Raw genomic sequence first — 13,884 nt, 5'->3', positions numbered from 1 at the left:
CAATACTTCAAAATGTCCTGCGTGCCCAATCAGTCATAAAAATAAACACATTTCAAAACCCTTTTTGAAAGAAAAGCAAACCACAAAAGGCATTGCAGACATTGGCCCAAGTCGTGTACTTTAAAAAGTACCTATTAAGAATGACTTGGCATTTTGGGGTTTTGTGCCCCTGACTTGCCTCGAATTCAATCCTCAGCTTAACCAACAAATGTAGAGGCTGCAACCTGCATGACTATTACTTGCAGAGACCCCTGAAGGGAGACCAGATGGCTCAGGGAGTGAACAAAGGGTCTTTGTGGCCCCTCACCATCCAGCTGGGGCCCTGCTGGTAGAAGTCACTGAAAGTCACATGGCATTGATTTAGATCAGCATTTCTCAGCTTCAGCACTATTGGGGTACAGATAATTCTTTGTTGGGAGTGGGTGGGTGGGTATATCTTGTGCTTTATAAAGGATTTTTTTAAAAAGATTTTTATTTATTTACTTGATAGACAGAGAGAGATCACAAGTAGGCAGAGAGGCAGGCAGAGAGAGAGGGGGAAGCAGGCTCCCCGCTGAGCAGAGAGCCTGATATGGGGCTTGATCCCAGGACCCTGAGATCATGACCTGAGCTGAAGGCAGAGGCTTAAACCATTGAGCCACCCAGGCGCCCCTTTATAAAGGATTTTTAACAGCATCCCTGGCCTCTAAAATTAGACTGTATCATCCCCTAACTGCAATACCTAACATGTCTCCAGATGTTGCCTCCAAGGGTTGCAAAATTACCCCTGTTTGAGAACCACTATCTAGATGACTCCAGAATGCAAGACAAGCTGGGATAGAAGAGCTAGTCCTGAGGAGCTGGGATCTGATTTTCTGAGAAAATGCTCCCCAAAGAACAATGCAAGAAAGCCATGTTGTTTGGATCACCTCATAGAGAGAATGTTCCAGCTTGCTGAGTGAAGGTCCAGAGAAGAGAGGGACGGGGCCTTGGCTTCCCCTGATAGTCTTCCAAGCCCCTTCACACACTGCCCACCTGACCCTCAAACAGCCCTGTGAGGAGTGAGGCACATGCTGTCAGCCCCATTCTGAGATGAGAAGACCCAAGCCCATGGCCAGGAGGCCAGGAGGAAATGCCTCAGATCTGCTGAGTCATCCTTCCGCCTCCTTTCTTCCCTTCATGGAGCTGCTACCCTCCAGGTGTTGTATAGTTGGAGAAAGAGTACCGGGCAAACATGGGGTCTCCAGGTGGGTTCTTACCCTGCTTCTGCCCCTTGCTGCAGCTGGTGGCCTAAAGAAACTCATTTGGCTTGCCTGGAAACAGGTTTGTTCCTGTATGGGAAAACTGGACTTTTTCCTGTCTGAGGGGCCTCCATCCTGTCACTCCAGCCTAAAGCAGCCTGTCCTGCGTGTATTGCATTTACAGTCTTCAAAGTTCTCCCATGAACTCTATCTTCCCTGCCCCCAGCCCTGACCTCTAGAGTGTTCCCATTTCACAGATGGAGGAAAGAACACTAGAGATAAACCACCCACCCTGACCACACAGCTAGACTTGAATCCAGGTCTTATAGTTCTTACTCTTCTAATGTAATGGGGACAAAGGAGGGATCCCTGGAGCCAGCAGGGGAGGGAAAGCTGGTCCTTTCCCACCCCGGCTCAAGCTAGGGCTGGGGTCTGGTGCATTCCCTCCCACAGCAGGCTAGGCAGAGAGGATGTGCACGTCCGGAGCCTGAGCTCCCCAGGTCCGTATGGCCCCTAAAAGGGAGAGTAAAAACCTATCCCTGAACCTCTGAGCAGTTCTCTGCTTTGCAACTGGAAGAGACTAGAATTTATCTCTGAATTCCTTTATTCTAAGAAAAATGCTTCAAGAACCCTTCTAATTCTGAAATGTAACGTCAAACTCTCTTCTAAACTGGCTCAGTTGGTAGATTATCTGACTCTTGATATCAGGGTTGTGAGTTCAAGCTCCTCGATGGGTGTGGAGATCGCTCAAATAAATAAAACTTTTAAAAATGGAAATATTGGAAACCTAAGGAAAAGAGATTAGCCATGGGACAGATGGAGACAGTGTGCCAGCATCTGGCCTGGACTGAAGCCCCTTTGGGCAGAGGGAAAATCCCCTGTGAGCAGAGGGAAAGGGAGAGGGACCAGGTGACAGGGCGCACGGGGTTGGGGAGGAGACCCTCAATGGGGACAGGGAAAAGCGGCTTCAGGACTCTGGGATCTCCCCGTGGGAACCACTGGCCAGGTGCCTGAGCAGCTTCTCTGGGAGCATCTTGAGCGAAACCAACAAGGAAGCCTTCTGAGGTGGTTGAGTCCCGCCCAGGGTCAAGGAGGCAGGAAGAGCTATAGTCAGTCACGCTACGGTGGGTGTTGCAGAGTGATCTCATCCTTTGTTAGACACGCAAGCCTACCAGCACCCAGTTATCGGGCCAGAGTGTGAATCAGAGCATTACTGCAAGGTGTGTTCACCAAGCTCTGGTTTTCAAAAGGCTCTGCACATTAGCCAAAGCATAATAAGAAACTTAATTATATTTGTTTTGTAGGTAGGCCAACAAGTTACCTATAAAATATGCTTGCTGATTTGATGAGCAAAATTGAATTTCCTTGTTTATTAATTTGAGTTTCTTGGATTATTTCTGAAGCCACATATGTTTCCAAACTTTCAGTGGCCCCTTGTATGGTGGCTATGTGTTGACTGATCAAGTTATTTGCCTACTGAGGAGTATTTGTGCGGTTTTTTGTTGTTGCTGTTGTTGGTTTGTTTCCAGCTATGAATCGGGTCTTTAGTTTTCCTAATTTATGATGTATCTTCTTTTTTAAGTAATATTTTTAGGTGAAGTCACATAACACAATTAACAATTTTAAAGGGAACAGTTCAGAGGCATTGAGTACCTTCATCACGTTTGCAACGACCACCTCTGTAGGATTCCAGAACATTGTCATCACTACCAAGGACACATTTTTCTCCTGAGTGTTGAAATGGTTTGATCATCTAACAAAAAAAACCTCTGATTTTGGTCACTTGAATTCTTAATATAAAAATACAAGCTGATGATTACATATGGTCTAATGCAGAAGATTCTCTATGGTGGACATTTGGGTTACAGCTGAGATGCCAATATAAGTTCATGGTGCTCCAAAAAAGCCACATTCACCATAGTCTGTTTTGCAATATGACTAAATCAAATTCTTTTTGCAAAAATAAGAGGGTGGGGATAAAAGGTACCAAAAACCTGATTTTTTTCCTTCTTAATGCCAAATGTTTCTTATGACATTTTTGCTTATTAATTACTTGGTTAAATTTTCCAGGCATGTGGGATTTGTATTCCATGCCCCATGCTTCCTGGAACCAGTCCGATTATGCTCATGGGCCCTGATCCTGCCCATTCTCAGAGGTATGGCCAACTGTCCGATGTGCCAACCAAGAAATTGTCATATGTGAGAGAAGAGGGATGAGAGTCTCTGGGACCTATCTGAGGCCTTCTTTCGGATGAAAAATGCTTTGAGAAAGAGAATTCTGCTGGGAAACAAGTGACCTGAAGCCTTTCAAAGGTATAAATATTAAAACAAAAACAAAGAACTCGTAAGTTTTTAACTGTCCAAAGTAGCTCTGGGCTCTCTCCCCATATGTCAGGAAGGCTTCTAAGAACATTTGCCTCAGCTCAGAGGTCAATGTACTTTTTCTGCCAAGGGTCAGGTAGTAAATACGTAGGCTTAGCGGGCCACATACATCTCTGCCATGTATTCTTTGTGGTTGCTGTTTTTAACATCCTCTTAAAAACATAAAAACTGAGCACCTGGGTGTCTCGGTTAAGTGTCTGCCTTTGGCTCAGGTCATGTTCCCAGATTCCTGATATCAAGCCCCACGTTGGGTTCCCCGCTCACCAGGGAGCCTGTTTCTCCATCTCCCTCTGCCACTTCCCACTCCCCCACCCCCGACACCTGTTCTCTCCCTCTCTCTCTCCCTCTCTCAAATAAAATAAAAAAATTTAAAAATAAGATCAACATATAAAAACCATTCTTAGCTCTGGGCCATATAAAAAAATGGGCCTCTGGGCAGATTTGGTCGGCTGGCTGCTATTTGATGATCTCTGCTTTGGGGTCCCAGAAAAAAAAGCATGGATTTCCACATAGATGGTCCTCTCAGCAATGCATCCGCTTGGTCAAGCCTTCCCCTGTTTCCTCAACAGGTGGATGTAGGATTTAGACTTAAAATTTCCAAGGCTTCTTCTATGTTCTGTGACTGCCCCCCAGATGACCTAGCTAAGGATCCCTCTTCTTGTTTACCTCATCTAAAGCCTCAGCATCTTTTAGAACCTCAGCATCAGACTCCATCCATACCCCTCTACTCCAAGCCTGGCAGCCCCTTCCTCAGGAAGCCTTCCCAGCTGACAGATGCTTAAGAGCCAAATGAGTGAGGGAAGATTGAGCGTGTGAGAACAGCATCTGCCCATAAAGACACAGAGCAATCAAAAAGAAAGAAAACCACCCACCTGAGACAGGACCCCCGTCTTCTTGCAATTGGTCCCTCCAATGAAAACCATGGTAGGCATGACCGGTCTGGGATATTCAAACACAAAGTCATATCTTAAGAGCCAGATGGAGCCCTTCTGATACAAGGTGGGTAGGTGCACATCCCTCTTGAGGATATTGGAGGCGAGGTCTTCGTACTTCGAGTACAGACAGTGGAACAGATAGGTCTCCAAGTAATTAACGAGGTAATTGGCCACCCGTTGGGGAAACGTCATCTGGTCTGAGAACTGAGTGTAGCATCTGGGAATGTGGGACACAGGGTTTGGGCTTCTGCTCATGGTATGCTCCAGGGAGCATGGGAAGCCTCTGAAAAGGTACACAGAGGGCAGGCCCAGGTACTCAGCCAGGATCACCCCACAGGGTAGGGCTGGGTCTGTGAAAAGGGCATCGAACTTGCTCTCCCTGAGGACACTCAGGGTGGCCGAGTCCTCCAGGAGGCTCTGGCAGGTGGTGAAATACATGTCAATAACGATCATGCTATTCCTGTATTCCGTCTGAGCAGCGTTCAGGAGCCATCTCTCAGCAAAGTGATTGTTTCCAAAAGAGCGGTACCGATTCTCCAGCTCCTCCTGGTCGAACGGCACTGGATAGGTTTTTCTTGTGTAGTGCTTGGACTCCTTCAGAAGCAAATTGACTTCTGGCACCAGCACCACAATGTCATGCCCCTTCTCACTGAGGAGCTCAACTATGTCCTTCATACTGAGCCAATGGCTTCCATCCTGAGGGACCACCAGCAGCCTGTCACCTACAACCTCCCCCCAGAGCACTAAGAAGAAAACTTTCCGAAACAACTGGAGGAGGCAGTTCATCTGGGGGAGAGGACAGGTAGCGACAAGAATAAACAGTTCACGTTCTCTAAACCTCAGGGCTCCCTGGCTCTTTTCCCCTGAAAGAACCAGTGCTCTTTACAACCCCTACCTACCTCTCCTTGCTCTGAATTTTGCCCTGTTTTAAAAGAACATAAATTAATATTTAACCATTTTTATGCACACAGCGAACTTGACCCAATGAGGTTTCTTATCGGCTTTCACCTGAGCTTCTGGGTTTATTTTTCTCTTTCTCTCCATTCTGCCTCTCCTTCCCGAGCTTAGTCATGCTTGGAGGACAGCTTGGGAGGCTCCTGGAGGCTGGTGGCAATCCTCTGTCCTGAGCTTTCTGGATTCCCCCGCGTGGTGATGATGTTCATAGACAAACACTCTAAGAGCTCTTAGAGCTTCTCCTTTTCCTCAATGTTGTTCAGAAAGGAAGGGTTAACAGAAGCCAAATTCAAGATTTGAAACAACACAGCAGAGCTGCCCATTCCACCTCCTGGTGACCTTGTGGCCACAGCCATCGCTGGATTTAAAAGTGGGCTGCTGGAAGCTGAATGGACATAGAGAAGTCTGATCTAGGCCCCTCCCCACCCCTTGGGTTCTTTGGGGTAAACCACTATTATTGCGAGTTTCCTGTTCTATCAGAAGACAGAATCTAATCCTTAAGATACATGCTCTAAAACCAGAATTCCCACTTTGACTGTGGTTAAAAGCAAAAGTTCTGGAGTCAAACTACCTCTTCCAAGCTGTGCAGCCCCACTGTTCTGTGCCTGAATTCCCCATCTCTCGAAAGGGAGTGGCATCTCTACCACCTCCTGGGGTGGGGGGGAAGAGCCGTGAAAATTAGTAAGTCGATCCATAATCTGTGGGTGCCCAGGACAGGTCCCACGGAGGGGCTCCCTCTGGTTGTCATCAGGCAGCTGGGTTCTATGTGATATGAACTAAGGAGCACCCCAGTGGTCAGAAAGTAACACCTAAAACGTCTCAGCAAGGGAAAGATCCAGTTTTGCCTTCTGTCAACCCCAGAGTATAGAAGGAATTAAAGGAGACAGAAGAGGAGGTGGGAAGATTAAAAGGGAAGAAAATGTAGAAGTATAAAACAATGGGAAGGCATCAGGTAACAAGACATTTGACAGGAACAACTGACGAGCCAGCGGTCAAAACAAAAAAAAAAGTGCTAGCATCGGGACCCCTGATGCCTGCACAACACTTTGCAAGACAGTTTCCCAGGGTCTTAGCATCCAAGGGTCTCTGCAATAAAGTATCACACAGTGGCTTGCCCAAACAACAGAAATGTATTCCCATAGTTCTGGAGTCCAGAAGTCTGAGATTAAAGCATCCGTGGGCTTGAGTCCTTCTGGAGGCTTCGAGACAGAACCCGTTCCTCTCTCCTAGCTCCTGGTGAGCTAGGTGGATTGCTGGAAATCTTTGGCAGTACTAGGCAGATGCAGACATCACTTCATCTCTACCTTCCTGTTCACCCTTCTCCCTGTGTACGTCTGTGTCCAAATCTCCCCTTTTCATTAGGACACCAGTCATCCTGGATTAGCGCCCACCGCCAATGATCTCTTCTTAACTAACATATTTCCAAAAAGAGTCCCATTCTGAGGGACTAGGTATTAGGACTTCAGCGTATCTTTCCAGGGACACAAGCTAACCAATAGCGCTCATCTATCATCTCACACAATTCAAACCCCAAAGTCCTAGTCTGAGAAAACTGAGGCTTGCCACTTTAAGAAGGGGCACTTTTGGGGGACGTCTGCACCTCAGAAGGGAATACAGAACTGCCCCCCTCTAGATCCCCCATTCTCAAACCTTTCTATCTCAGGATACCTTTACACTCTTAGTAACAATGGGAGATCCCGCCCCAAAATTTGTTTATGTGGGTCATGTTTTTCCAGATGAACCATTTTAGAAACTAAAACTGGTGTGTATAAAATAGACTTCCTCACTCATTTATGATACCAAGAATAAGCCCAAGAGAAGTTAGCATGACTGACATCTTTAATGAAAAAAATACTCTATTTCCCCAAACAAGCAAAAAATTGAGCGCGACATTGTTTTACATGTTCTGCAAGCAAGTCCCTATGATATGAACGTCTGTCTGACTTGGTAGACAATGGTGGGACTCTGCCCCCCGCCTCTGCACTCATCCTAGGCAATACCACATGTCGCGGAGCCTATGGAAAACTCCACGGTGCCATGCTGAGAAGATGAAGTGGAAAAAGCAAGTAACGTCTTAACATTATTATGAAATCATTTGACCTCAGGGACTCCCGGGAAGGGTCTCAGGGATCCCTCAGTTTTTGTATTTTGAGAATCACTGTTCTAGATCAGAGGATGGCAATTTTTTTTTCTGGAAATGCCTAATAGTACATATTTGAATTTTTATAAGCCATTGGCCTAGATACTGATACAAGCCAAGATGTCACCTCTTCCCCACCCCCCATGTCCACATGGCTTGCTCCCTCCCTGCCTCCCTGCTTCAGTCAGTGTCATGTCCAGGAGACTTCTCTGGTGAGCTTATTATTAAATAACCCAGTCCATCACTGGGAAACCTTCAACCTCCTTATATTTCTCTGTTTCATTCATCACTACCCACCCTATTGCTCATTTATGTGTCTCCCCCCGACTAGAATGGGGAAACCCTGAGGGCAGGAACAATATTTGTTTTGTACTCTGCTTTATGCCCAATATCTAGAAGAATGCCGAGCATACAGTAAGCTCTCCATAAATGTTTGCTGATTAAAGAACGACACTTTGGTTTGTCCGTTTTATTCCTACATTTCCTTTTTCTTCATGGAGCCCATCATGGGGCTTGAACTCACCACCTGAGATCAAGACCTGAGCTGAAACTGAGAGTCGGACACTTAACCGACTGAGCCACCCAGGCACCCTCCCCAACCTACATTTTTTTTTTTAAGATTTTTATTTATTTGACAGAGATTACACGTAGGGAGAGAGGCAGGCAGATAGAGAAAGGGAAGCAGGCTCCCTGCTGAGCAGAGAGCCCGATGTGGGGCTCGATCCCAGGACTCTGGGATCATGACCTGAGCCCAGGCAGAGGCTTAACCCACTGAGCCACCCAGGCGCCCCCCAACCTACATTTTCATGTCACTTTCCAAGTTGTGAGAATTCATATATGAAATTTAAAGAACGATGTGCTCTTTTTTTGAGAAGAAACTGGTAAATGGCATTATAAGCATGTGATGGGTCACTTGCCTTTTAGGAAACTGAGACTTGAGAAGTCTGAATGTAGCCAGCAGGTGGTGAGGGCCCCGGAGCAGGAGCTGGACAGCATTGAGCCCACTCCCAGTACCCCTGTACCCCTACTCACCCCCCCATCTGCCTGGGGCATGACTCATCTCCTGATTGTTGGGTTTCTCAACTGAGACTCAGAGTGAGAGGGTCAGGATTATCCTGCCATATATATCTACCACATGACCAAGGGAGGTCCAAGAGGATGAGGGTTGAAACCAGGCTAAATGAAAGGTAGTTCCTGGCATGACTAGAACAGACTCGCCCACAGCTACTCAGGCACAACCGAACTCTCACACAAGGTCTTGTCATAATCCATGCCTGTGGGCTCATGAGGCATGCTGAGACCTAGGAAAGGAGAAGAAGCCTGAGGAATGGCACGGAATGGCATGGAATCACCATCCCAAGCACAGGGCTGGTCCCAGGAATGCAGCCAAGATTGCAAGATTGCAGCCAATTGCAAATTCATTGCAATCTCCTCCAGGCAGGGACGCCAGCAGGATTTTCCATTTACAATCATCAGAGCCTGGAGGGGGGCAACATCCTGGTTTGGGTCCATCTAGACAGCAGTAAGACCCCAAGATATTTACAGAGTGAGCACAGTGCAGGTCTATCCCTCCAGGGCAGGCAGGAGCTAAGCAGATCCTTTCTAAGAGCAGTACATCAGGAGGCAGAAAGGCTTAAGCGAGTGTGTGGAGGGAGGAGAAACAAGATAGGCTACAGATCTCAGCTGCTTCACACCAGACCCCCATTCTGCTGAGGACCTTGGCCTGGGCCCTTCCTAGTTGGACCTAGCTCTGATATTGTTGTTCAACAAGAAGGCTGGGGAAAGCACATGACTTGGCTGGGGGCCCCATTCTCATTCCTAGCAGGCCCAAACTTAAACACTGAAGATAGGAGATGAAGGAAAGGAACCAATCCCACTTTGCAAAACATCACCAAAGACATGTCTTGCAAATTAAGAAAGCTTTAGAAAACAGTTCTCTTCCTCCTCCTGAGATTTGACTGTTTCTAAAAATGGTGTGTGTGCACACACACAGGGCAACAGGAAGAAGGATCTAGCATGTATGCCAATCCCAGGGGTTGCGGAGACCCTAAAGGTGATCTACCCCAAAGGCCAGACCCACCCTGGGCAGTGCTGTAGAGCTTGATAGGTCTTCAGGCATCATGGAGTGTCTGGGAGAAGGCCAGTGTTTTCTTAGGGATTCTTGCAGATCCAAAAACTAAGCTTAGGACATGTATCAGTGGGGAGAAGGAGGTAGATCCTGAGAGTTTCCAAAAAGTCAGAGGAGGACACGTGTCATTTGGCATAGAGGGGAGTTGTAAAGGTGTGCATGGAAGTGATGACAACCTCAGAGAGGTTGACCCTCAAATCACCCACAACCTATGAGTAACGGAGCCTGGACCTACAAGATTTAAAAGCACCTGCAAAGTGCTTGAGACCTGAGAAAAATTGCTAACTGCAGAGCACAAAAATGCAAAATCAAATTAATATTTTATTAAATAACTACACAAGTATGCCTGTGTGTGAAGAGTCTGCTGTGGTTCAGAGCATCGAGTAACGTGGACAGTGTTTGAGATGTGGGATCCTGGGGCAGCTTAATCCATTGGCTAGGCCATGGGGTATGGGCTGCAAAAATTAGCATTCTGGGTCCAGGTCTTGGTGCGGGTCCGAAATGGTCAAGTCTGAATCACCCATGGCTGGGACGGAGCGTCCAGAGAAGTGTGGCTTGTCTGGCCAGACAGCTCCCAGTGGGCACTTGTCCTACTGTAAGATCTGTGTCTATCACTACCCAGGGAGGTTTGCACCGACATGGGTGATGGTTCCAGAAGCTGGGAGCAGTGGGGAGGGGCACAGGCCACTGATTAGCCCTGACCAAGGGACTACTTAGAGGTCACAGACAGTAGGATTTCCACTTGCCTATTTTTACTAGAGCAGTCCATCCCAAAAGATCATTGACTAACACTGCCCAATCTAATCCAGGCTTGGTCACTGAGTCTTGGATCCCTCAGGACTGCAGGGAGCCAAAGCAGGCACAGAACAATGTGACTCTCCACTCAGATATCCTGGTACGGGGTGCCGTCTGGTGTGACTGAATGGTGTGGATGACGTATGCCTGTGGAACAGTGGAACCCGGGTCGATCAAGCCCATACCAACTTCCAGTTTCCAGGAACAGCTTACACTCCACCACCAGAAAGCAAGGAGACTGGAAGAGGTCAGAATAACTGACCCAGTTACTACAAAAAGTCACAGCTGTTTTGAAAAGGCAAGGAAGTATTACAGATTAATAGTGTGTTAGAAGAAATGATGCAACATGGAAAGTGCGTTTGTGTCCTGCTCAAACAAACCAGCTGTTGAAAGATGTGGTTTCTCTTTTTAAGAAAATTTTGGTCAAATTCACATGATGTGAAATTCATCATAATCATTTCTAAGAGGGCAATTTGGTAGCATTTAGCAGAGTCACGGTGCCATGCCTCCATCACCACCATCTAGTTCCAAGACATTTTCTTCATCCCAAAAGGAAACCTCTTCCTCATTAAGCAGCCGTTCCCGACTCCCTCCTCCCCTGAGCCTTTGGCAACCCCTCACCCGCTTTTTTATCTCTATAGATCTACCTATTCTGGCTATTTCACAAAAATGGAATCACAGCACATTATGGCCTTTTGTGCCTGGGTTCCTTCACTCGGCATTACCTTTTCAGTGCTTACCCACATCATATAGCAGGTGTCAGGTCTTTATCATTGTTATGGCTGAATAATATTCCCCTGTATGAAGAGACCACATTATGTTCATCCATTCACCAGCTGAAAGACATTTGGGTTGTTCCTACCTTTTGGCTATTATGAACGTGCTGCTATGAACATGCCTATAGAAACTTTGGTTTCAAGATTTGTTTTCAATTCCTTAGATACATAACCAGGAGCAGAATTGCCGAATCATATGGCACTTCTATGTTTCACTTACGCAGGAACGGCTAGAATGCTTTCTATACTGGCTATACCAGCAATGGACAAGGGTTCCAGGTTCTCCACATTCTTACCAATGCTTATTTTCCTTTTGTTTTTTTAAGTTTAGTCATCATATCAGGTGTGAATTGGTATCTCATTGTGATACTGATTTGCATTTCTCTAGTACCTAATGGTGAGCATCTTTTCATGTACTTGTTGGCCATTTATATATCTACTTGGGAGAAATGTCTGTTCCAATTCTTTGTCCATTTTTAATGGAGTCATTTAAGTTCTTTATATATTTTGGATACCAGAATCTTATGAAATACATGACTTACAAATATTTTCTCCCATTCTTTGGGTTGTCTTTTTATGCTCTTAATAGTGTCCTTTTTTTTTTTTTTTTTTTGACAGACAGAGATCACAAGTAGGCAGAGAAGCAGGGAGAGAGAGAGGGGGAAAAGGCCCCCTGCTGAGCAGAGAGCCCCATGTGGGGCTCGATCCCAGAACCCTGAGATCATGACCTGAGCCGAAGGCCAGAGGCTTTAACCCACTGAGCCACCCAGGCGCCCCTTCATAATGTCCTTTAATGCATGAAAGTTTCTCATCTTAATGAAGTTCAGTTTATCAATTTCCTTGTTTGTTTCTTGTACTTTTGGTGTTATACTTAAGAAACCATTGTCAAATCTAAGGTCAGGGAAGATTTAGTACAATATTTTCCTCTCAAAGTTTGATAGTTTTCCAGCTGGACCCCATAATCATTCTGTTGGAACTCACGAAAAAATTGAAAAACACTAGACGTCATTTCTTTTCCCGTTAAAACTATTTTAGTGTTCTCCTGAATGAGGATCTGCTGCCCTTGTTAAAGTATTTAATTACATCCTTTAATATAATTCCCCTGGACAGACTAAGGGAGATTTTGTTATAGGAGACTCTCAGGAAAATCCCCTCCATGGCACTTGAGACACGGCACACAAGCAAACACGTGCATTCACCCAAAGACACACATTCATGAATGACCCACATTGCCTTCAGGCTATGTTTTCTTCCAGCAGATGAGATTCAGACTGTGACTCCTGTTCTCAAATTCATAAAATCATCTTATGTCATATAAACAGAACATTAATGTTTTACTTCTCCATTTGCAACTAGACAAGAGAATTTTTAATTTTGTGAAGGAGAGTAAATAACAAGAATCACCAAGAAGATTTAGAAAAATACTGAGTATGGGGTTTGCCTTACCACATATTAAAACTTACTACAAAGCTACTACAATCAAAAATGACACTGGTATGTGAGTAAATAAATAAATGCATGGAACAAAACTGAGAGTTCAAAAGTAGAGAATTCAAAAGTAGAGTTCAAAAGAGTAAATAAATATGTAAATTTAAATTTGATAAAGACACATTTCAATTCAACAAAGAATGAATTATTTTATTAAATGAGGTTGGTACAACGGGACTATCCATTTAGGAAAATAATAAAAGGTAGATCCTTACACCATGTAAAGTCTTCACTGTAAAAATGTAACTGTTAACACCAGAGGAATTAAAAATATTAGGACATAGTATGGAAAAAAAGTTTATGTATCTCAGGCTTGGAAAGACCTAAACAAGTTGAAATCCAGAGACCACTAGAAAAAAGTGAAGACGTGTGACCATCCAAAATGAAAACATTCTATGACTAAAGATGAAGAGTAGCCAAGGGAAAAAATATTAGCGTTTCATAAAAAATATTAATATTCCTAATACTCAAGAGGCTTAGAGTCATAAGCTATAAAAAGAAAAATGACCCTAGAAAAATAGTTAAAGAGTCTGAATACATACTTCCCAAAAGTTGAAATCAAGTGGCCAACATATCTATGAAAATTGAAGCAGCTATTAGAATTTTTATTTGTTTATTTTTGCCAAAAGAGTTTTAGAAGTTTGACAACATCTGAAGATGGAGAAGGTATGGAAACCCTGGAACATTCATACACTGTTGACCAAAGTGTGAGATTGTTCAATCTTTTGAAAGCAACCTGTCAAATGTATTAAAATGCAATGTGTGGGGGCACCTGGGTGGTTCAGATGGTTATAATCCCAGGGGTTTTAGAGTTGAGTCCTGCGTCTGGCTCCTTCCTAGGTGAGTAGCTTGTTTCTCCCTCTGCCTACTTCTCCCTCTGCTGGTGCGCTCTCTCTCTCTCTCTCTCACACACACACATGAATAAAAATCATAAAAGAATAAAATAAAATATGTGCATAGCAATGTGTGCCCTACTCCTAAGGACATCCAGCCTACAGAGATAAGAACAGGAAAATGGAAATGTGGGAAAGCAAAGAAATTACTTAAGAATGGTTAGTACAAAAAA

General features: G+C 45.0%; 1 protein-coding gene across 2 annotated transcripts in view; it reads right to left on the bottom strand.

Annotated features, from left to right (window-relative positions):
- The window catches only part of LOC122902436 (UDP-glucuronosyltransferase 1-6-like), a 47,722-nt gene that overhangs the window by 31,990 nt on the left and 1,848 nt on the right, over positions 1 to 13,884 (bottom strand). Inside the window, exon 1 of one of the 2 annotated variants that reach the window (XM_044241894.1) lies at positions 4,475 to 5,425. The exons of the other annotated variant lie outside the window; for it this stretch is intronic. Within the exon in view, the coding sequence (XP_044097829.1) occupies positions 4,475 to 5,323 (849 nt within the window). The 5' untranslated portion in view covers positions 5,324 to 5,425. Of the gene's footprint in view, positions 1 to 4,474; positions 5,426 to 13,884 lie in introns of those variants that run through there. 2 annotated transcript variants of the gene reach the window in all.

This window comes from Neovison vison, chromosome 3 (assembly GCF_020171115.1).
Source record: "Neovison vison isolate M4711 chromosome 3, ASM_NN_V1, whole genome shotgun sequence".
NCBI lineage: Eukaryota > Metazoa > Chordata > Mammalia > Carnivora > Mustelidae > Neogale > Neogale vison.
This window is presented reverse-complemented; position numbering and strand designations above follow the sequence as displayed.